This window comes from Podarcis pityusensis (genome assembly GCF_964106645.2).
Source record: "Podarcis pityusensis genome assembly, chromosome: 8".
Classification (NCBI taxonomy): domain Eukaryota; kingdom Metazoa; phylum Chordata; class Lepidosauria; order Squamata; family Lacertidae; genus Podarcis; species Podarcis pityusensis.
This window is the reverse complement of record NC_138033.1, coordinates 4,598,430-4,621,927: the sequence shown is the minus strand read 5'-3', so window position 1 is coordinate 4,621,927 and position 23,498 is coordinate 4,598,430. Positions and strand designations below refer to the sequence as shown.

At 46.0% G+C, this 23,498-nt stretch overlaps 1 protein-coding gene across 2 annotated transcripts in view; it reads left to right on the top strand.

Moving 5' to 3' along the window:
- The window catches only part of LOC308484232 (cytochrome P450 2A13-like), a 40,246-nt gene extending 28,875 nt beyond the window's left edge, over positions 1-11,371 (top strand). For both annotated transcript variants that reach the window (XM_081018992.1, XM_081018993.1), the window contains exons 3-10: positions 2,473-2,635; positions 4,059-4,208; positions 4,482-4,642; positions 5,786-5,962; positions 7,162-7,303; positions 7,466-7,653; positions 10,478-10,619; positions 10,700-11,371. In XM_081018992.1, coding sequence (XP_080875118.1) covers positions 2,473-2,635; positions 4,059-4,208; positions 4,482-4,642; positions 5,786-5,962; positions 7,162-7,303; positions 7,466-7,653; positions 10,478-10,619; positions 10,700-10,881 — 1,305 coding nt within the window. In that variant the 3' untranslated portion in view covers positions 10,882-11,371. The remainder of the gene's footprint in view (positions 1-2,472; positions 2,636-4,058; positions 4,209-4,481; positions 4,643-5,785; positions 5,963-7,161; positions 7,304-7,465; positions 7,654-10,477; positions 10,620-10,699) is intronic.
- The last annotated feature ends 12,127 nt before the right edge of the window (positions 11,372-23,498 follow it).

Sequence of the window (23,498 nt, the reverse complement as noted above, 5' to 3'; positions counted from 1 at the left end):
AGTCGGAGATTTTGACAGCTGTCAAAGTAGCTGTCAAAGTCGGAAAGCAGAGAGGATTTTATTATGAGAGCTTTGCTGGCTAAATTTGTTACAATTTGCTACAACTTGTTAAAACTTGGATACAAAATGGCGAAAACATGGATAACAATTGGACTTTTGGACTAGAGAAAACAAAGTTACAACAATCCCCCTAGAGGAGTTTCGGGACATTACAAAGATGGTCGTAAGTGGAAAAATACCATTGGAATTTTACAGGACTGGTTATCTTCTGGGAAAGCTGCAAAACGGAAATAATATTTTCTCTACAGGGTGTTCAGCTAAAGGAGACAATAGAATTTTCTATTGAAGAAAGGAAGGGACTGAACGCAAGTTTTTGTTCCTGAATAACAATAATCCCTGCAGACTTACTAAGCTTCTGAATTAGAACGTTTCAGCAGCGGAACAAGAGGAAACTGGACTACAATTTGGAAAGAACAATGGGGGGAGCTTTATTAAAGATCTGAAGTTAAGTGTTTTAAAAATAATTATGAAAGGAAAAAAAAACAAACAAAAAAAAAAAGCCAGCAAGGAGTTGGGGGAAATAGGCGATTTATGGATTGTAAGAATTCCAGGCGGATAACATGGTTTGGTGGCCAGGGGGAAATTAAACCGGGGACAGGGGGGGAGAACTAAAATCCAAAGGCTTGTCAACTTCTTTTTTTTTGAACTGGCTTTGTTTCATCTATTATATCTTTCATTTCTTATTTTTGATATTTCTATTATGTGGGGTGTCTTTATTATTAAAAAAAGAGAAATTGTGGAATAAAAATGGGGTGGGCCCTGGGAAAGAAATTTTTTGTTCTTTTTATTAAGGGTATTGATGAGGAATGTAGAAATTTTAAATTCGAATAATGATCTAAACAAATTAAGTTTTTTAATCAGAACCGAGAGCTTGTGGAGTCAACAACATGAAAAAGGAATATGGTAGGGGTGGGGGAAGGGGGGAGTCCCAGAAAGTGGATATATGAAAATAAGGTTCTGAATGTATTTAAATTTTTTCTTTCTGTATTTTTGAAAATCTTAATAAATATTATTTAAAAAAAAAAATATACACACAGTATACCCCTGTTGTACCAGTTCCACCTTCGGAACTACCTGCAACTGGCCTTGCTGGAAATACATTAAGTTCAGGGTGGTTTCACTACTGTCTCTGCTAATAAAAGGAGCCTCTGCAGAGCTAGGCGGCAGCTTGTTTGGAGCTTGAAGAAGAAGAAGAGTTTGGATTTGATATCCCGCCTTTCACTCCCTTTCAGGAGTCTCAAAGCGGCTAACATTCTCCTTTCCCTTCCTCCCCCACAACAAACACTCTGTGAGGTGAGTGGGGCTGAGAGACTTCAGAGAAGTGTGACTGGCCCAAGGTCACCCAGCAGCTGCATGTGGAGGAGCGGAGACGCGAACCCGGTTCCCCAGATTACGAGACTACCGCTCTTAACCACTACACCACGCTGGCTCTCTAGCTTGCTTGCTTGCTTGCTCCTGCACAGCTCACATGCATTCAACTCAAAGACCTGGGAGAGTAAGAACTCTGCTATAATCCAATATCTTGCTCTCCAAGCGCTTTATCTGAATCGACTCTTTCCCATCCAGATTCAGCTTGCTGACACCAACTACCTGGGGAGATTACAAGGCCATCTGATATCTGAAGCCAGGCCAGATGGTGTGCATTTCCCCTAAAATACTTTTTTTGGGGTAGGGAATTTGTAGAATCCTGGCTTGTGCATTCCCCATTCCTCAAAGCTTTCATGGGTTGCCACTCCCTCCACACAAATAGCTCTGACCTCCTTTTCTTCCAGGTCCTGGACGAGAGTCCCATCTCTCTGTACCTTACCCTGCAATGAATCTTCCTTTAGACAGAGGTCCACTCACTGGCTCATTGTCCCCCTTCCTTGAGGCACCTTGATCCAGAGAGCTCCATCTTTCTTTCCCATTTCTTGTGTGGATTGTTGTTGTTTAGTTGTTTAGTCGTGTCCGACTCTTCGTGACCCCCTGGACCTAATACAGAGTTGTTCCGCCTGGCCTTTGGCTTGGAATCAACTTGATCCCCTCCCCCTCTTTCCTTTTTCCTTTCTCCTTCTGTGATGGAACTCCTATTTGGGGACTTCCCTGGCTTTTTTCTGGCCCACGTAGCACCAGTCTGGTTAGTTGGCCTCGGTGAAGATGGGACGTTTTCATCTCCAAAAAGTTTTTGATTTGAGTTTCTACTGAAATGAGGCTGCACTTTAATGTTGTATTTTAATCTTGTTTTTAAGTTGTATCTTAATCAATTGTTTTTATACCTGGTGTTAGCCACCCTGAGCCCAGTCTTGGCTGGGGAGGGCGGGGTATAAATAAAATTTATTTTACGATTCCTTGTCTTCCTGAAAACCAATCTGTTTGCTCCATCTCTCCATCTGTTCCATGACCTCACACAATGCCCTCCCCCTCTTTTCACAGATCCGTGAGAAATATGGTCCTGTCTTCACCATCCACTTAGGGCCCCGCCGTGTTGTGGTCTTGTGTGGATACGATGCCGTGAAGGAGGCGCTGGTGGACCAGGCTGAAGAGTTCAGCGGCCGTGGAGAGCAAGCCACGTTTGACTGGCTTTTCCGGGGTTACGGTCAGTCTCTGCTTTTGCAGTCCAGAGGCATGATTGTTATTATTTTTAATGCAGACCAAAGTGCATGATTATGGGCATCTATAGGGCACTTCTAGTGAACCTCCCCTGGTCCTATGAAGCAAATCAGACATGTTCAACTGGTCGACCTCGATTGACAGATAGATCCCTGGATGATCCTGGTCGATCGCGGGCTCCTGATCGATCGCGGGATTATTTAAAGTGGCAGTCGTTTGGCATCTGCTGATGATGATAGCGGATACGATACTCGGCTTTAGCGCTGCTTTTGTTTGCCAGCAGTAGATTGTTTGGCGAGCGATTTATGGCATTCCCCCTTAGGCTCAACAACTCGGGGCACTCCTCCTTCCTCCAATGACTATGTGTAGATCACTGATAGTTTTCTTATACTGGGAGTAGATCACAGTCTCTTGGGAGTTGGATGTGCCTGAAGTACATTTTTAAAATACATGTTTTACAGTGGAAAGAAGTGAGGCAGAGGGAATGTCTTCCAATGTCATTGAGACAAGCCATCAAGAAGGGTGCTGGATGAGAGTTTGCAAGCCCCCACCCCACCGCAACTCCACGATCCTGTCAGGAGATTAGCCTACACTCGAGTAGGACCCTGGCAGAGACACAGGCCCGACTGGCATGTTCTTTCCCTCCTGGGAGATTCATAAGCTTTCTTCAGCCCGAACATCACAGCAACCGATGCCAAACGACACTGGCACACTTAGGGATCCGCAGAGTTTGTGCAACTTGCGCGTGATAGACCTCAGCAACTCAGCATTTTGGCTAATCTACCGTATTTTTCGCTCTATAACACGCACCCGACCATAACACGCACGTAGTTTTTAGAGGAGGAAAATCCGTAGGCATGCCACCCGTAGGCATTCCCTCCATAACACGCACTTACTTTCTAGGAGGAAAAAAGTGAGTGTTATGGTGCAAAAAATACGGTACTTTATTTACATATAAACACACATGGAGCACTGCAACATGGCTCCCTCTCTCTCTACCATCAGACAGCAAAGAGAAAAAACCCCAAAGGACAATAGTCCCACTTTATGGAACACAGTAACACAAACATCCTGTCTCCGTCACTTCCCACTCTGTGGAGTCAAAGCATATACCGTCATGTGATAGACAACAATCCCATGACTGCAGTCTTGGAGCAGGAATTCTAACAGATCCTATAAAGACCACAACTCTCTTTGCACACAACAACACACCCAGGCACACACCCTATGAGAGGAAACCCTGACGCTTACAATGTTCTTCCAAATGCTGAAATTACAATTTTAGAAACCAGGCAAAAAATTCAAAATGTGAATTTTTAAGGGGGGCATTCTTCATTGTTGTGCAGTTTCAACCACGTTCTCATTCAGAGCACATGCCTTCCTCCTCCTCCTCCTCCTTTGCTTCTCAGGGGTTGTCTTCAGTAACGGGGAACGGGCCAAACAGCTACGCCGATTCTCCATCACAACACTGAGGAATTTTGGGATGGGAAGGAGATCCATTGAAGATCGGATCATGGAGGAGGCCCACTTCCTGCTGGAATCCCTGAGGGCAACAAAAAGTGAGCTCAGTTTTGGTATCTTTAAGAAATGGACTCATGTTATGCTAGTGGTCCAAACCAGGTCAAGACATACTTAACTTTGGGAGTATAGGAAGTGGAAACAGCCTCAAACAGTTACCAAACTTAACAGCCTTAAGTTTGGTAATGAGTTGCAATTCAGCAGCTTCTTTAAAGTCACAGTTATCCTTGTCCCGTGCAAAGTGTACTCTTGATTTGTTCCTGGGTTGAGTGACTTGCTTTCTAGGTGCTCCCTTTGTGTGTATTTCTTCCTAGGCGCACCCTTTGACCCCACCTACATGCTGAGCCGCACGGTGTCCAACGTCATCAGCTCCATCGCCTTTGGCGATCGCTTTGAATACGAAGATAAGGAGTTCGTCTCCCTGCTCAGCATGATGCTGGGTAGCTTCCAGTTCACTGCTACCTCTTGGGGGCAGGTAAATTGGAGGGGAGAGGGAGAGCACATGGGATGAGGCCATGAAAACAAGGAGAGTTACCCCTTTCCCCTGGTCCTGAAAGAATCTAAGATCTCCGCAAGGAACAGTGCTTGGGAGTAGCTGAGAAAAAGCTATTGACCATTGTTGAGGCAAGTTGCTCACTTGGAGCTCTCCTGATCTGCCTTGCTGCTTGGCCAGGTCTGACTGGAGCAAGTTTAGAATGTTGCCGCCAATTCCATATAGTCCATCAACTTGGCGGAAATGACTGGCAAGATCCGAGACCAGGGAGAAGAGTCGGTGGAAGAAGATTGGAAAAAGTTTAAAGACTATTTATAGAAGTATTGTAAAATTAAGGAATGTTAGAAAAATGATGGAATGAAGTTATATGGCTTTAGTAGAAATGTCATAAGGAATTAAGTATAAATAGATTAATAGAAAATCAAAGGAAAAATAAGGCAAGAATGTGTTAAGATAATTATAGGATAGAAAACAGAGTAAGATGGAAAGGAATTGCTGAAACAATTAATAGAAGTGGAATACAAAAAGGGAGGTGTGAGGAGGTCGCTGGAAATAAGTGAATGAAATATAAGATATTGAAAATGTTTGAGGTGTTTTTAAATTGTTTTTGTTTGTTTTTGCTTTGTTTTGTTAGTCCATGTAGCGTTTTGTATTGTATTTGTTTTGTTTTTTCTCTTTTCTTTTTTGTTTGTAGTGTTGTGTTGAAAATGTTGAAAAAGTAATAAATATCATTAAAAAAAAAAATTTTAGAATGTTGCTTCGGCCTCACATGATCCCAGATTGAGCTGTTGAGGCTGCTAGCACTGTAAGAAATTCCTTCTCACCCTCTGAGTCCTCCTCCAAGTCTCCATCCTTATCCCCAAAAGAGGAGACGTCATGTCTGTTACAGCTGATAGCTTAGTCAGCAGTTGATGCCAAGTTCTATCTGGATAAGTTCTATCTGGAGTCAGGAATTCCAGCTGCCTGTTCTGTTCTTCTTAGAGAGAGACTTTCCGAGTCTGCCTTTTTTCTAGTCTCTTCCAAACTTCCATGATATGTTTCCAACTTCCACAGACCTTCACCTCAGCTTCACTTTGTGCAATATCTGTTTTCTCTCCCCTCACCCTCTGAAACCAACACAAACAGCTCTATGACATGTTCTCGGGCGTCATGCAGTACCTGCCTGGCCCACAACATAAAGCCTTCAAGCAGCTCTTAGGGTTGGAGAAGTTCATCATGGAGAAGGTAAAAGACCACGAGGAGACCCTGGACCCCAACTCCCCTCGGGATTTCATTGACTGCTTCCTGGTGAAAATGCAGCAGGTATGGTGATTTCATTCTAAGTATTGTGATCAAAGTATTTGTCTGAAAGGAAATTAGGATCCCTGGAACGAAGCCACCTTTTCAACACTACTCAACTGTCCCTTCATCCTCAATTGTTTAATCGTGACATCACTGCAGCTTAACCAATCAGCAGGAAAGAACAAGCTTTGAATAATAATAATAATAATAATAATAATAATAATAATAATAATTTATTATTTATAACCCGCCCATCTGGCTGGGCCTCCCCAGCCACTCTGGGCGGCTTCCATAGAAACCAAAAATACACTAAAATATCACACGTTAAAAACTTCCCTGAACAGGGCTGCCTTAAGATGTCTTCTGAATGTCAGGGCATTCCACAGGGCGGGCGCCACCACCGAGAAGGCCCTCTGCCTGGTTCCCTGTAGCTTTGCTTCTCGCAGGGAGGGAACCGCCAGAAGGCCCTCGGCGCTGGACCTCAGTGTCCGGGCTGAACGATGGGGGTGGAGACGCTCTTTCAGGTATACTGGACCGAGGCCGTTTAGGGCTTTAAAGGTCAGCACCAATACTTTGAATTGTGCTCGGAAACGTACTGGGAGCCAATGTAGGTCTTTCAAGACCGGTGTTATATGGTCTCAGCGGCCGCCCCCAGTCACCAGTCTAGCTGCCGCATTCTGAATTAGTTGTAGTTTCCGGGTCACCTTCAAAGGTAGCCCCACGTAGAGCGCATTGCAGTAGTCCAAGCGGGAGATAACCAGAGCATGCACCACTGGCGAGACAGTCTGCGGGCAGGGAGGGTCTCAGCCTACGTACCAGATGGAGCTGGTAAACAGCTGCCCTGGACACAGATTTGACCTGTGCCTCCATGGACAGCTGTGAGTCCAAAATGACTCCCAGGCTGCGCACCTGGTCCTTCAGGGGCACAGTTACCCCATTCAGGACCAGGGAGTCCTCCACACCCGCCCGCCTCCTGTCCCCCAAAAACAGTACTTCTGTCTTGTCAGGATTCAACCTCAATCTGTTAGCCACCATCCAACCTCCAGCCGCCTCCAGACACTCACACAGGACCTTCACCGCCTTCACTGGTTCTGATTTAAAAGAGAGGTAGAGCTGGGTATCATCTGCATACTGATGAAGACATATGAGGACCAGATTTTAGCCTCTACTCACATATAATCTATGAAGCATCCCCCATTACTATTTTCCTTCTGACTTAGGATAAGAAAAACCCAAACACAGAGTTCTTTGCAAGGAATCTGGTTATGACAACCCTCAACATCTTCTTCGCTGGCACAGAAACGGTCAGCACCACCTTGCGCTATGGCTTCCTGCTTCTGCTGAAATACCCGGAGGTTGAAGGTGACTGCGGAAGGGGGGGGGGAAATAGGGTGGAGAGATGTGTCCTTGCCTTTCTGTGGGAGGGTCCCTCTTTGTTTTCCCAGCTATGAGCTGGGATCCTTCTTTAGCTCCCTGGAAAGTGCAAATAGCACTTTTGGTCTCATTCTGATGATTTCTCAACAGAGAAAGTCCACGAAGAGATTGAACGGGTGATTGGCTCGAATCGCACTCCCAACATGGATGACCGTCCCCTGATGCCCTACACGGATGCTGTGATCCACGAGATCCAGAGATTTGGTGACATGCTCCCCTTGGGGGTAGCAAGACGTGTTACCCGTGATACCCAGTTCCGGGGATACAACCTTCCCAAGGTACGGTGGTTCTACTAGTTCCTGAGGCTCAAACCCTTCAGTACAATTTCCAGATACAGTTTGTGGCTCAGTGAAATTCCCCAAGCACTCTGTCTTGTTAGTGTGTGAGCACCGACTCTTGGGGATCCTTTTCTTTGTCTCAGCACAGTTCCTCATAAATTTGTCTGTGTCTTCACAACATCAGGAGTCCAGCCCTTTCCGGTTCAATTCCCATTACAGGAATAGACACCTCAGTCATCCAGTTATTCTCCTGAGGTCTTTATTATTCACAAGTTGCATTACACTACTGGTCTACATGAAAAATAAAAAACAGAACTACCGTATATACATCTTGAGTTAGAGTGGCGTCCGGCACACTTCCCTGTGCCTCTGAGCTTTCAGACGTCTTCCTGGCTCCAAGCAGAGTTTCGCAGCAGCGGTGTGTGCCTTGTGTAGGTGCAATAAATCACAGTCCGTACGCAAGTATCTTTCTAATCTAAAGAGGCTTTATTTATGTACAGCATAGCAAAATAAATCAGCCGGGAGATCGAGCAGACATCCTCCCGGTTCCTCAGCGGAAAGAGAAAAGTAACTCACACACAAAGAAAGATTCCCCTACGTGAACAAACCACGCCTCAGTAGGCAGGGACAATACACAGAACTGTTTAACTCTAAGTTCTGATTCTCCTCACAATACAGATCTCTGCTCTCTTCAGCCATCCTGCCAAAGAGACAGTCTTTCACATATTCATGCAGTCACAATGACCACTGCATGCACTTACAGATAGGTAGCCGTGTTGGTCTGCCATAGTCAAAATAAAAAAAATCCTTCCAGTAGCACCTTTAAGACCAACTAAGTTAGTTCTTGGTATGAGCTTTCGTGTGCAAGCACACTTCTTCAGATACACACGAAAGCTCATACCAAGAACTAACTTAGTTGGTCTTAAAGGTGCTACTGGAAGGATTTTTTTTATTTTGACTGCATGCACTGATAGGGACACCAGCTGCAGGGGAGAATTATCGGTGCTTAGCAGAGGCACCACATCAAGGGTAGTGTCCCAGAAATGAGAAACTGTCATTGAAAAGACCCTGCCAGGGGTCACAGTCCCCAGTAGGCCACTTTGAGAACTGTGCTAGATGGACAATTTCTTCAGTCAGAAGCAGGCACCACAGAGTTCAATGGCAGTCTTTGGAGAAACTATGTATAGCAGGTATGGTTGCGTGGCAAGTCCCCTCCCCCATATGAAATAAAGACACGGACACGTTAATTAAGGTTAATGGGCGTAAAATGGCCACAACTTTATTGATTAGAGAATTGAAGGTATTGGCCTTAGGCATTGGCACCTATCGACTACCCGGCATGGTGACCGGGAGGGGTTGCCCACAAGCCGTGGGGGTCCTGTTGAAGTACGCCAACTAGGATCCCACGGGTGTCACTGCTCGGGGGCGTGCCGGAGGCCCTTACCTTCCCAGGTTTCGGACAAGGCAACGCCCCCCGGAGTCCTCTAACGGACTACCCCTTCCATTGGGGGAAGGTGATGGCAGTTCCTCCCCCCCCATCCATTTGCATAACAATTAACCCCTGCCAATGCCTAACCGCCAATACCAGGAAGTTGTGACGATTGCTACGAGGTAGGTGAAAAAACCAAAAGGCAGGAAGTGTGCCAACTTGGAAAAATTCCTACCAGGCCCCTTGCGGCGACCAACCGGAGTCCATAGCAAGGTCGTACCTGACTAAGCCTAAGAGCCTTAGGGTGGGTGGGATGGGAAAAACCTCACAGCTGGTGAAAGGAGGGGAAGAGGGAGATCCCGGGGCGTGCCTGGCCTTAAGTACGGCTTTGGCCACGCCCCCTTCGGCCCGCCGATTGGCGGGCTGATTGGGAGGCACGCCCCGGGAATTCCCTGGGTCTCGTCTCGCGGGGGCAAAGGGCCAGCCCCCGCGAGGGTGGGAGGGGGTTTTGCCCACAACCCCCTCTCCTCCTGAGTCGGAAATGGCTATGCTGGGGTGGCCTGGCAATATTCCCTTGTTCTCCTGGCATCGCTGTGGCTTAGCAGGAGGAGCGAGGCAGCTGCAAGGTCAGCACTGTGCAGATACGCCAGCAGAAGGACCACATGGGCTCCTCTGGTGCTTCCACAGAGCACCAACCTCCCTGCTGACTCACCCCCCCGCCCCCCTACGAGGCACCAGTCGCAATGCCTCTGCCAGCCCCATTGGCTGCTTGCAAGGCAGAGGACCAGAGTTGTGCTAACTCTCATAAATGGGGTCTTACACTATGCAACATTGCTGCTCTTTCTGGGATTAGGGTATGTTTATCTAAAGTGATAGGGACGTGGGTGGCGCTGTGGGTTAAACCACAGAGCCTAGGACTTGCCAATCAGAAGGTCGGCGGTTCGAATCCCCATGACGGGGTGAGCTCCCGTTGCTCGGTCCCTGCTCCTGCCAACCTAGCAGTTTGAAAGCACATCAAAGTGCAAGTAGATAAATAGGTACCGCTCTGGCGGGAAGGTAAACGGCGTTTCCGTGCACTGCTCTGGTTTGCCAGAAGCGGCTTAGTCCTGCTGGCCACATGACCCGGAAGCTGTACGCCGGCTCCCTCGGCCAATAAAGCGAGATGAGTGCTGCAACCCCAGAGTCGGCCACGACTGGACCTAATGGTCAGTGGTCCCTTTACCTTTTATCTAAAGTGATGGATTGCCACACTTGCTTGTATTTGTGGACTTTCTGGGGGTTGGCATGGCTATGATAAGCTCCTGTGCTTCAGAACTGACCACTCCACCAATCGGCCTGGTGTTGAAATCTCCCATTTCTCTCATATCTTCTTATTTCTCTTCCTTTCTTGTTCAGGGGACTGAAGTGTTTCCCATGCTCGGGTCTGTGCTGAGAGACGCCCAACACTTTGCAAGACCAGATGTTTTTGACCCCCAACATTTCCTGGATGAGAATGGGCAGTTCAAGAAGAATGAGGCTTTTATGCCTTTCTCTGTTGGTGAGTCAGTCCCCTTCCTTTTCTAAACCATCTCTAACGGCACCCTGAAAAGCTGTATTCACCTTCTTCCTCTTTCCTAGGGAAGCGCTATTGCTTGGGGGAGAATCTGGGCCGGATGGAGCTTTTCCTCTTCTTCACCAGCATCCTGCAGAACTTCCGCTTAAAATCTCCCGTCCCTCATGAAAAGATCAACATCTCTCCTATGCTGGTTGGCTTTGCCACCATTCCACATTTTTATGAAATGTGTGCCATTCCCCTCTGAAGGTGGACAGGTGTCTTGGAGAAGCCGATTGTCACCCACCTTTGGTTGCCTCAAATGCCAAAGTTGGAGAGTTCTTGAACTCATGAAGGGCCAAAACAGGTGACCCTCCGACCTCCAGAATCTTGATTTTGAAGCTCCATGATCTGTGTTTCCATTGGTAGAATCTCTCCCCCCGTATTTCTTTTGGAAGGTCCTTGACTCACAGCTTCCGTTCCTTCCCTCAGGAACCATGAATGAGTCCCTCTCCTCACCCCCCATTCCATCCATCAGATTCCCTTTCCGCTCTTTTCCTCCATCCTGTGTTTTTTCTTCCCCCTTGTCACTTTACTGTGCTGAAACATTCACTGTGAAGGAAGAATTGTTAACCCCGCTGAAGGGTTTGGGGAGGCAGAAGAGGTCTGCCATAATGTAGGGAAAACTGCTTCTCTGGAACCTTGCAATCTCCATTCCTGGGACAGACTTTGAAAGAACCATTTGGGTTTTCTTTTTTTCTTTTTTCAAAATGAATGTGAAGTTTTACTATCATCTGGTTTAGGGCATTGTGGTATCTCTCTTTGTCTGAATCTTGACCTACACCATGCTGCCTATCTATTGTCAAGCATTCAGAATTGGAAACACACCCTTGGTATTACCTTTCCGAAGTGGGAAACCTCAGAATATCTATCATCTATCATCTATCTATCTATCTATCTATCTATCTATCTATCGTCTATCTATCTATCTATCTATCTATCTATCTATCTATCTATCATCTATCTATCTATATCTATCTATCTATCTATCTATCTATCTATCTATATCTATCTATCTATCTATCTATCTATCTATCTATATCTATCTATCATCTATCTATCTATCATCTATCATCTGTCTATCTATATCATCTATCTATCTATCTATCATCTATCTATCTATCTATCTATCTATCTATCTATCTATCTATCATCTATCATCATCTATCTATCATCTATCTATCTATCTATCATCTTTCTATATCTATCTATCTATCATCATCTATCATCTATCTATCTATCATTTATCATCTCTCATCTCTCTCTCTCTCTCTCTCTCTCTCTCTCTCTCTCTCTCTCTCTCTCATCTATCTATCTAATCTCCTTTGGTTGGTTGGACAATATTAGGATCAAAGTATTTGAAATTTCTTGTGACCCTTGAAACAATCAAGTGAGTTAGAAGGATATGGAATATCTTGTCTAATAAAAGCAAATTTGTCCCATTCTCACATGCCGAAGTTACTTTGTAGGGAAATCCTACTTTGAAAATTGGGGAAATGATGGTACCATGGAAAAATTGGATGGAAGCAGGTGTATTGACTTTGGACCAATCAATAGATGAGGAAGATTAGTTTTATATGTTCGCTGTTCTAAGAGAACAGATCTGGCCCAAAATCTCCAGGCACAACATCTCCTCACAAGTTTGTTTGGAACAGCAGCTTTTTCAGCTTCTGTGACACCAGAGATATTGGAGCAATCGGATAATTTGTTGTAAACTAAAAAGACATGATCACTTTCTACAGATGTTTATTATCAATAAGTAAGTTTCATATGCAGACTTTAAGAAATGGTTGGAATAAAGAACTGGAACTTTCAATACCTCCCAAACAGTGGGAAAATGTTTTAGCCTCAGTACCAACGGTATTGATGGATCTTAAATTGAGATTTATACAACAGAAAATAATATTCAGAATTTATTGGACTCCTTTATGTTTGTATGAAAAAGGACTAGCTAAAGTAGCTTTTTTGCTGGAGATGTAATAAGGACAATGCCTCCTTGAAATATATTTTTTTATAGTGTTCTATATTTGCTAAGTGTTGGGAGAAATTGCTGAACTATATAAATAGGACTGTATGGAAAAAGTTAACATTTTCAGAGGAGAATATTCTTTTAAATTTTATACCTACTGTATGGAAATGGACAACGGCACAATGAAAATGGATTCTGCCCTAACAGTGGCTAAGAGACTGATACCGATGAACTGGAAGAATTAAGATATGATCCCTTTAATCAATGGCTTGACAACATGACAACACTCGCAACTTCTGAAAGGGGTTGCTTATAGATGTAGACTTTGTTTGGACATTTGGAATGAGTCTATGCAGAATGTAGTAGGTCATTCATAACCGTATATGCATTAAGATAATAATAGCACTAATATCAAAATAAAGATTTATGGAAATGTAAGTGATTATGCTAAGTGTATTGCACTGTATTTTTTGCACTGTTCACTTTGTCACTTTCTTTCTTTATAAATGATTTTTTCCCTAATAAAATATTATTATTAATAAAAACAGTGGTCAATCGGAGGTTTTTCTTCGTCTCCCTTCAAGTTGGGACTCAGCATCCTTCTTAATACCAGTTTATGGAAGCCAAAAATGGAGAGAGTTCCTCTTATGTTCAGGTTCTACTTGCAACTTTCCTGCAATGGACATCTGGACCTTCCATGGAGGAGGCAAACAAAGAGGAGCCTCAGATGGTATGGGCTCAGTCTATATGGGGACTGGTGGTCTTTGAGGTATTGCAGTCTTGAGCCATTTACGCATTGCGTGGCGAGTTCCCACCTCCCCCCAGTAGAAATAACGACATGTGACACCATTGATTAAAGTTAATGGGCTACAATTGGCCACAACTTTATTGGTTACAGGTAAGAGCGGTATTGGCTTAGGCATTGGTCCTGTCCAGAGGAGGGCAACCAAAATGGTCCAAGGCCTGGAAACGATGCCTTATGAGGAACAGCTAAGGGAGCTGGGCATGTTTAGCCTGGAGAAGAGGAGGTTAAGGGGTGATATGATAGCCATGTTCAAATATATAAAAGGATGTCACATAGAGGAGGGAGAAAGGTTGTTTTCTGCTGCTCCAGAGAAGCAGACACGGAGCAATGGATCCAAACTACAAGAAAGAAGATTCCACCTAAACATTAGGAAGAACTTCCTGACAGTAAGAGCTGTTCGAGAGTGGAATTTGCTGCCAAGGAGTGTGGTGGAGTCTCCTTCTTTGGAGGTCTTTAAGCAGAGGCTTGACAACCATATGTCAGGAGTGCTCTGATGGTGTTTCCTGCTTGGCAGGGGGTTGGACTCGATGGCCCTTGTGGTCTCTTCCAACTCTATGATTCTATGATTCTATGACTATCCGGCTTCAGCCTGTTTGCTTGAAGACTGGGAAGGGTTAACATCAGCAGGGGGAGTCCTGCTGATGCACATCAACTAGGTAACTCCCCCGGGGTTGGGGGCGCGTTTTAGGCCCTGGTCTCCATAGGCTTCGGACGAGGCCACGCCCCCCGGAATCCTTTACCAAACTACCCTTCAATATTTGGGGGAGGTGATGGTGCTCCCCCCCAACACATCTGCATAACAATACCCCTACCAATGCCTAACCACCAAGACCAAAGGAGTTGTGACGATTTGCTACGAGGTAGGCGAAAAACCAAATGGCTGGTGCCAATTTGCCAAATGGGAAAAATTCCTACCAGGCCCCTTAACGGTGACCGACCGAGGTCCATAGCAAGGTCAAAAGAGAAACCTTGAAGGGCGGGCGGGTGGGAAAACCAGTCAGCTGAGCGGTCCAAAGAGGGTGATCCTGGGCCGCGCTTGCCTTAAATGGGGCAAGCCACACACCCCGAGCCAGCTGATTGGATGGCTCAGGGGATGACGCGGCCCGAGGATTCCCCCAGATTGCGCGCGTGTTGGGGGCGTGAAGCCCACAACAACAGCAACAGCAACAACACCTCCTCCTGATGTCAGAAGTGGCTTTGTACACAATTGACTGCATATCATCTGATCCATCCACAGTAATTATTAAGTTTGCAAATGATACTACCATAATGGGCCTATTTACAGGCGGAGATGAAACAGCGTACCGGGAAGAGGTTCAAAAAGTATCTACATGGTGCTTAGAAAATAACTTGCACCTAAATATTAGTAAGACAAAGGAGATGGTGTTGGACTTCCGGAGGAAGAGAGGGGAACCTGCACCGTTGTATATCGGGGGGTGGGCTGTGTGGAGAGAGAGTCTCCTCCTTTAAATTCCTGGGAGTATACCTTAGTGAGGACCTCACTTGGAAAATCAACATACCTCGGGTGGTCAGAAAGGCCCAACAGAGACTCCATTGCCTCAGGGTCTTGCGAAAGTATAATGCTAAACAACAACTGATGAACTTCTACCGGTCCACAAAGCCACTCCCGAACTACGGAGGGGGGGTTGCGGGCGCACGCCCCCATCCACATTCTCGCGGGGCTGGCGCCAGCCCCGCGGGACTCAGGAATCCCATTAATATTCATGTCTGGCAGCGCCAGCCAATGGGCTGGCGCTGGGGGCGGGGCTACCTGGAGGCACTTAAGGTCAGGGCAGCCCAGGCTTGCCCCTTTTCCTCCTCTGCAGCAGCCACGGTTTCCCACCCGCCCACCCTTTAGGTATGCATTCGGACTTTGCTATGGGCTTCGGCTGGTCGCCGCAAGGGGCCTGGTAGGAGTTTTTCCATTTGGCTAATTGGCTGAATTTTGAAGCCACTTGGTTTTTTCACCTACCTCGTAGCAAATCCTTGGTTTTGGCGGTTAGGCATTGGCTGGGGCATTGTTATGCAAATGAGGTCGGGGGGGAGGATCGCCATCACCTCCCCCAATGCTTGGAGGGTAGTTCGTTAAAGGACTCCGGGGGGCGTCGCCTCGTCCGAAACCTACGGAGGCAAGGGCCTAAAGCGCGCTCCTGAGCGGTAACCCCTTGGGGAGCACCTAGGGATGTGCATCTCGGGGGCTCCCCCTGTTGGTGCTTAACCCTTCCCGGTTATACCGGATAGTCTGTTAGGGCCAATGCCTAGGGCCAATACTGCTCTTACCTGTAATCAATAAAGTTGTGGCCATTTTACGCCCATCAACCTAAATTCTGGTGTCCGGTGTCTTTATTCATTCCATCTGTGGGAGGGGGCGGGTATCACCACACAATAGAAAGTGTCCTTTCATATTGTGTCACAGTGTGGTATGATGGTCGTTTACCTTCCCGCCGGAGCGGTACCTATTTATCTACTTGCACTTTGACGTGCTTTCGAACTGCTAGGTGGGCAGGAGCAGGGACTGAGCAACGGGAGCTCACCCTGTCGCTGGGATTCGAACTGCCGACCTTCTGATCAGCAAGTCCTAGGTTCTGTGTGGAGGAAGAAGTAGAAGAAGGAGAAGAAGAAGAAGCAGAAGAAGTCAGCTATAGCTGAGAAAATAACCCATAATGTAATGCTGCTGAAAGAAAAGTTAGAAAAATGGGTGCCCTTTATGCCATCTAGTGGGTGTTTCCTTTATATATGAGTGAAAATAGTCCACAAAATATTATACAAGCTGCATCTTGTGATCATCTATAGTTACAGATACACACTGGTCCCACTATTAGAATGCTTGTTATCTGAAATATCAGTTATCCGAATGCAAAGAATTATACCCAAATCTTCCTATGTGAATGGCTGATTCAGATAGCCGAACAGCTGGAATTTCCCCACTTCCTTACTTGTTTGTGTTTTGCTGGTGGTGGCAGCTATTTTGAGCAGAAACCATGGCATGAGGGAGAGTGACTGGACAAATGAGGGAGCAGGAGAGGCCAGACAAATTACCGCATTTTTTGCCCTATAGGGCGCACCGGCCCATAGGGCGCACCTAGTTTTTTTGGGGGGGGGGAATAAAGAAAAAAAATTATTTCCCCCCCCCAGCCACGGGGCTGGGGCGGGGGAAGCCCGAGCTTCCCCCGACCCCAGCCCCCAGAACAGGCTGCTGTCCGCAAGCCTGCGGAGCCTGGCGGGAACTCCCGCCGGGCTCCCAAGGCTTGCGGATAGCTTCCTGAAGCCTGGAGAGTGAGAGGGGTCAGTGCACACCGACCCCTCTCGCTCTCCAGGCTTCAGCGAAAGCCTGCATTCGCCCCATAGGATGCACACACATTTCCCCTTCATTTTTGGATTGGAAAAAGTGCGTCGTATAGGGCGAAAAATACGGTAGTTTTTCTGTTGTTTGCTTTTGCTGATTGGCTACAGCAGTTTGGGGCAGAAAGCAGGGAGGGAGGGAGAATGGAGAACTTACGGATTAGAAATGTTCCCATGGGAAATAATGGAAATATCAGCTCCTTATGCAAATACCCACCTAATAATTTCCTGGGAATGCATTGTGTTTGGAAAGCAGGGGAAGATGAACTTGCTATAGATGGATGCTTCTATACAGCCCTGCTGGGCGAATCTGTACCCAGAGGAGGCTGTGATGGCCATCAATCAGATATTTGAAGATGGCTATCCTGCCGCCTCTCAGTCTTCTCTTCTCCAGACTTAACATACCCGACTCCTTCAACCATTCCTCATTGGGTTTCAGCTCTGTGTGGCGCCCCCTGGAGTTAAGTGACAAGGCTGCATCTCTCGCTCTCTTGCTAGGTGCACCCTTTGACCCAACACACTTCCTGAAACTCTGGAAAGTGGGGGGGGGGTTTCATTCAGTGGCATAGTGTGGGTTTGCAGTGCCCGGGGCTGTATGGAGGGAGGGAAATGGACAGAGTACGCATGTACGTTCAACTGCCTAGTTGCGTATGTGTCACCCAGGAGATCGCAGAGATAGGGAGAGTCATTCCCTTGTGCTTTTCACGGTCCGCTTTAGATGTATGGATCAATGCATAACAATATTACAAATTTTAGTGATTCATGGAAGTGAGAGCTGGACCATAAAGAAGGCTGATCTCTGAAGAATTTATGCTTTTGAATTCTGGTGCTGGAGGAGACTCTTGAGAGTCCCATGGACTGCAAGAAGACCAAACCTCTCCATTCTGAAGGAAATCAGCCCTGAGTGCTCACTGGAAGGACAGATCCTGAAGCTGAGGCTCCAAGACTTTGGCTACCAGATGAGAAGAGAAGACTCCCTGGAAAAGACCCTGATATTGGGAAAGATGGAGGGCACAAGGAGAAGGGGACGACAGAGGACGAGATGGTGGGACAGTGTTCTTGAAGCTACCAGCATGAGTTTGACCAAACTGCGGGAGGCAGTGGAAGACAGGAGTGCCTGGCGTGCTCTGGTCCAGGGGGTCACGAAGAGGCGGACACGACTAAACGACTAAACAACTAAACAACAACATTACAAATTTGTCAAAAGGATTGGTCAAAATGCATACAGTGGTACCTCAGGTTACATGCGCTTCAAGTTACATACGCTTCAGGTTACAGACTCTGCTAACCCAGAAATAGTGCTTCAGGTTAAGAACTTTGCTTCAGGATGAGAACAGAAATCGCGTGGAGGCGGCACAGCAGCAGCAGGAGGCCCCATTAGCTAAAGTGGTGCTTGAGGTTAAGAACAGTTTCAGGTTAAGAATGGACCTCCAGAACGAATTAAGTACTTAACCCGAGGTACCACTGTGTTTTAAAACCAACAGTTGCCCCAAGACAAAGCACAGAAACCCTCCCAATGTAGCCCCCCCCATGCCCTATGTTTCTTGATCCCTCCTTTTCTTCCTTCCCTGCCCACCTCCTTTCCCAGCCCATTGTATATGGAGAGGAACAACTTGCTTCCTTCAGAGGCTGTTTCTGTAAAAGCTGAACTGCGGAACAATGTGGACCCTCCACTAGGCTCTATATAGGGACCTTTGGGAATTCCTGGCTTCTACTTCTCACCTGTCTTGGCTGGCTCCCTTCATATGTTTACCTCGGAGGGCAAGTCACAGCTCCAGCTCCAAAGGCAAAGTGGTGGCCTTGGCCCTTGAGAGACATCAGCACGGGGAAGTCACCCCATCACAGATCACCTGCCCTCTGGTCCTTGGGACAAGAGACTTTTGCTCCCTCCTTGCAGAATTATTTTTGCATATTTCAGAGGGTCATTTGGAGGTGGGGGAGGGAGGAGGAGGTAGGGAGAGAGAAAAATGTTTGGAAGCTCCTTCATTTGCCCAGAAGGTTCCCTTCTACAGAAATGTGAATGGTCCAGTTCTGGGGCAAGAGACCATTTATTTGTGCTCTAGCCAACTCTCAAAACAAGAATTCCTCCACTGGTATTTTTTTTTAAAAAAATGATATTTATCGAAAAAAGAGTTTTTAAAATCACAGAGAAAAGAAAAAGACAAAAGTACAGAAAAAGAAGAAGACAAAAACAGAAATAAAAAATAAAAAATAAAACCATCATTTTCAAATTCTCCACTTTCTTTACCTTCTTTCCATGACCTCCTCCTCCTCCCATCTCTTGTATCTTGATTGATAATTGTCACAGCAAATCCTTTCCATAATTCATAATATTCTGTCAATACATTACCTTGCTCTATTTTCATCTTATCTTATATTAAACCTTAAAACTTAAAATTTAAATCTTATTTATACCAGCTTCTCATAACCATTACCTTTTTACCTAATTCTTTAAACATTCTTACAAGAGCCAAGTAATTTCATTTCAACATTTTTGCAACTTTCATAAAAACATTTCTGACGATAAAAAAAAGAAAATAAAAACAATCCAATCTTCTTCCAGCGTCCCCTCCCCCCGGTCCCGGGATTATCAGTCCTTTTTGTCCCAATTAGTCTGGCCCATTTAACCTGGTGATCTTATATCCGAGGCCATCAAATCTCTTCCATGTCCCTTCCGCAGTTCTTCTTCATATTTTCCTTTCACTCATGGGAACTCCAGCTTGATACCTCCACTGGTATTTTGAAACACCAAGTGGTCAGATTTATCTCAAGTTTACTTGCAGCTTACAGGCATTTTGGAGTTGGCTGTTTCTTTTTATTGCCCAAGTGACATTCTCTAAACCTCTCCCTGCAGCATATCGGCCATCTGGGTCAACATTTTCCAATCCTTAAAGCGCACGGTGCAAAGAAACTCAGGGCTCCCCACCTGATAAATTGAGGTTGGATATGTTTGTGCTTTTTTGGTTCTGTATCTTCAAAGACAAACCCAGAGTTGCCTGATTCACCCTGCCCTCCTCTCCCCTCTGGCCATTATGTGCTCAAGGAGGCTTAGAAAACTGGGTATAATTATCCCTTCCTTTGAGCATCTCTTACTCTTCCAAAGCCCATGTCACTTTTTGCATGCTGCCCAATTTTAGCCATGCTGATGTGGTTAATGATGGTTCAATTATGGTTTATTGGCTTTGCACCAATAATCAATAATTTAGATTTCTAATGTTAATATCTAGTAGGGGTTTTTATGCTATTAACCGCAGAGGCACAGGGAAGTGTGCCGGACGCCACTCTAACTCAAGAAGTATATACAGTGGTACCTCGGGTTACATACACTTCAGGTTACATACGCTTCAGGTTACAGACTCCACTAACCCAGAAATAGTACCTCGGGTTAAGAACTTGGCTTCAGGATTAGAACAGAAAGCGTGCAGTGGCAGTGCGGCGGCAGCGGGAGGCCCCATTAGCTAAAGTGGTGCTTCAGGTTAAGAACAGTTTCAGGTTAAGAACGGACCTCCAGAACGAATTAAGTACTTAACCCGAGGTACCACTGTATTCGCTATGTGCCTCAAGACACATCCTTGAACACTAAATTTTCCGTGTGCTGATATGTAGGGGGACTAACATTATACATGACTAAGCCATTTTTCACCTTCTCACCCCTTGCCTTTTCCTGTAAGACCTATTGCAGTCGTTAAGAGTCGTCAGCAGGCTCATCTCAGCTATCTGCCAATCACCCATTCCCACCACCCTTCTGAGTAATACCCCTCCCCACCTTCTCACTATATAGAAGGATCTGGCAACTTCTGTTTCAGTGTATCTGAAGAAGTGTGCATGCACACGAAAGCTCATACCAAGAACTAACTTAGTTGGTCTTTAAGGTGCTACTAGAAGGAATTTTTTTATTTCCCCCCCTTAACGTGGCAGTTTTTAAAGAGGCAACTAGGGTGACAAACTGAACTGTCCATTTGGGATACATAGAAGTTTGTCCTCTGAGCTTAGATTTGTCCTCTAAACAGAGCAAAATTCTGCAGTATTGGGGTGAATTTATACTGGACCATCCGCACATAGAATCATAGAACTGTAGAATTCAAAGTTGGGTATACCATATTCAGCCATTGTGAACGGCATCCGGTTGGAAATCGCTCAACAACTTTGGTCAAAAAAACTTTTGTGGCAACCCTAATTCAAAGGGACCTTGAGAGCCATATAGTCCAACCCCCTGCGATGCCGGAATCTCAACTAAAGCATCCGTGACAGATGGCCACCCAACCTCTGCTTAAAAATCTCCAGTGAAGGAGAGTCCACAACCCCCTAAGGGAGTCCATTCCACTGTTGAAGGGCTCTTATCATCAGAAGGTTATTCCTGCTTTCTTGTAACTGGATGCAATTGGTTCAGGCGCTACAATCTGAAGCAACAAAAAAACGAGCTTGTTCCCTCTTCTGTGTGATAGCCCTTGAGATATCTGAAGATGGCTAACATGTTTCCTCTCAGTCTCCTCTTATCCAGTCTAAACATACCCAACTGCCTCAACTGTTCCTTGTAAGGCTTGGTTTCCAGACCCTTGAACATCCTGGTTGCCCTCCTCTGCCCACCTTCCAACTTGCCAACATCCTTCTTAAACTGTGGTGCCCAGAACTGGACACAGTATTCCAGGTGTGATCTGACCAAGCCAGAATAGAGTGGGACTATTACTTCCCTTGATCTGGACACTAGTCTTCTGTTGATGCAGTCTAGAATAGCTTTAGCTTTTTTTTGCTGCTGCATCACACGGTTGACTCATGCTCACCTTGTGGTCCACCAAGATCCCTAGATCCTTTGCCCGTGTACAATGGCAAGCCAGGTGTCTCCCCATGTTATATTTGTGCAGCTGTTTCTTCCTACCTAAGTGCAGAACTTGACATTTGTCCCTACTAAAGTTCATTTTGTTAGTTTGGGCCCAGTTCTCCAATCTGTTAAGGTTGTCTTGAATCCCGATTTTCTCTTCTATGGCATTGGCTATCCCTCCCAGTTTCATGTCATCTGTAAATTTGATGAGCATCCCCACAATTCTTTCATCCAAGTGAAATGGCTTCACCATTCTGCTTCTTTAGTAGACTAACAACCTACTGGATCAGAATGATTGCAGAAATGCCCTACTGAATTAGATCCACCTGGGCAACAGCTTGTCTTTCTCTGACATGGCCAAGATCCCTGCAGAAAGCCCTTAAATACCCACCCCTGTCCTTTGACTGCCCCTCCAGGGATATGGCAGCAGCCTCCCCTCCTTCAGCCTCTAAAGGGAAAAGGGCAGGGGGTCCATCCTCTAGGACAGCACCCCAGTTGTATCCCCAGCCCATAGGTGCCTACTCCCTCAGGCCCGGGGTGCCTGAGCACCCACAAAAATCCCCAGGAAGGGCCTGGGCACCCACAAATTTCGGTACCAGGGCCATGGCACTCCTGCCTTAGCCCCAAGCCACTCAGGATTGTGAGGATCACAGAACCAATTTCATAGCTCTATAATATTCATCGGTTGTTGTTGGAATACAACTTCCATCATTATCACCCCGAATCGAGGGCCATGCTGGCTGCTGCAGGTTGGAATCCAATGTGAAACAGGTCTTATTAGTTTCTTTATTTGATTTATATACTTCCCGTCATCCTAAGATCTCTGGGCGGTCCATGGAATAAAATACAAGATAAAAACACAAGTAAATTATTAAAGCTAAACAGCGATACCCCGCTTCCCACAGGCACATCTTAAATGGCTGTAGAATATTAATCAGCCAAAGTTTTGGTTGAAAAGGAACGTTTTCACCGGGTGCCTAAAATATATATAGTGAAGGCTCCAGGCAAAACTTCCTGGGGAGAGCATTCCACAGCTGCGGAGCCACTGCAGAGAAGGCCCCGTTCTCATGTTGTCACCCTCCAGCCCTTTCATGGAGGAAGCATACAAAGAAGGGCTGCATCAATAGGAGTATAGCATCTAGATCAAGGGAATCTAGCATCTAGATCAAGGGAAGTAATAGTGCCACTGTATTCTGCTCTGGTCAGACCTCACCTGGAGTACTGTGTCCAGTTCTGGGCACCACAGTTCAAGAAGGACACTGACAAATTGGAACGTGTCCGGAGGAGGGCAACCAAAATGGTCAAAGGCCTGGAAACGATGCCTTATGAGGAACGGCTAAGGGAGCTGGGCATGTTTAGCCTGGAGAAGAGGAGGTTAAGGGGTGATATGATAGCCATGTTCAAATATATAAAAGGATGTCACATAGAGGAGGGAGAAAGGTTGTTTTCTGCTGCTCCAGAGAAGCGGACACGGAGCAATGGATCCAAACTACAAGAAAGAAGATTCCACCTAAACATTAGGAAGAACTTCCTGACAGTAAGAGCTGTTTGACAGTGGAATTTGCTGCCAAGGAGTGTGGTGGAGTCTCCTTCTTTGGAGGTCTTTAAGCAGAGGCTTGACAACCATATGTCAGGAGTGCTCTGATGGTGTTTCCTGCTTGGCAGGGGGTTGGACTCGATGGCCCTTGTGGTCTCTTCCAACTCTATGATTCTATGATTCTATGAAGGGCCTCAGATGATGAACACAAAGTCCAGGATAGTGTGTATGGGGAGAGGTGGTCCTTGTGCAAACCCTCACACAACCTCTTAGTGGGCACAAAAAGGACTTGTGTGCAGTTGTACCAATATCATCGCAGAGCCATCTCTATCCAAATCTCCTAGAGTCCAGGT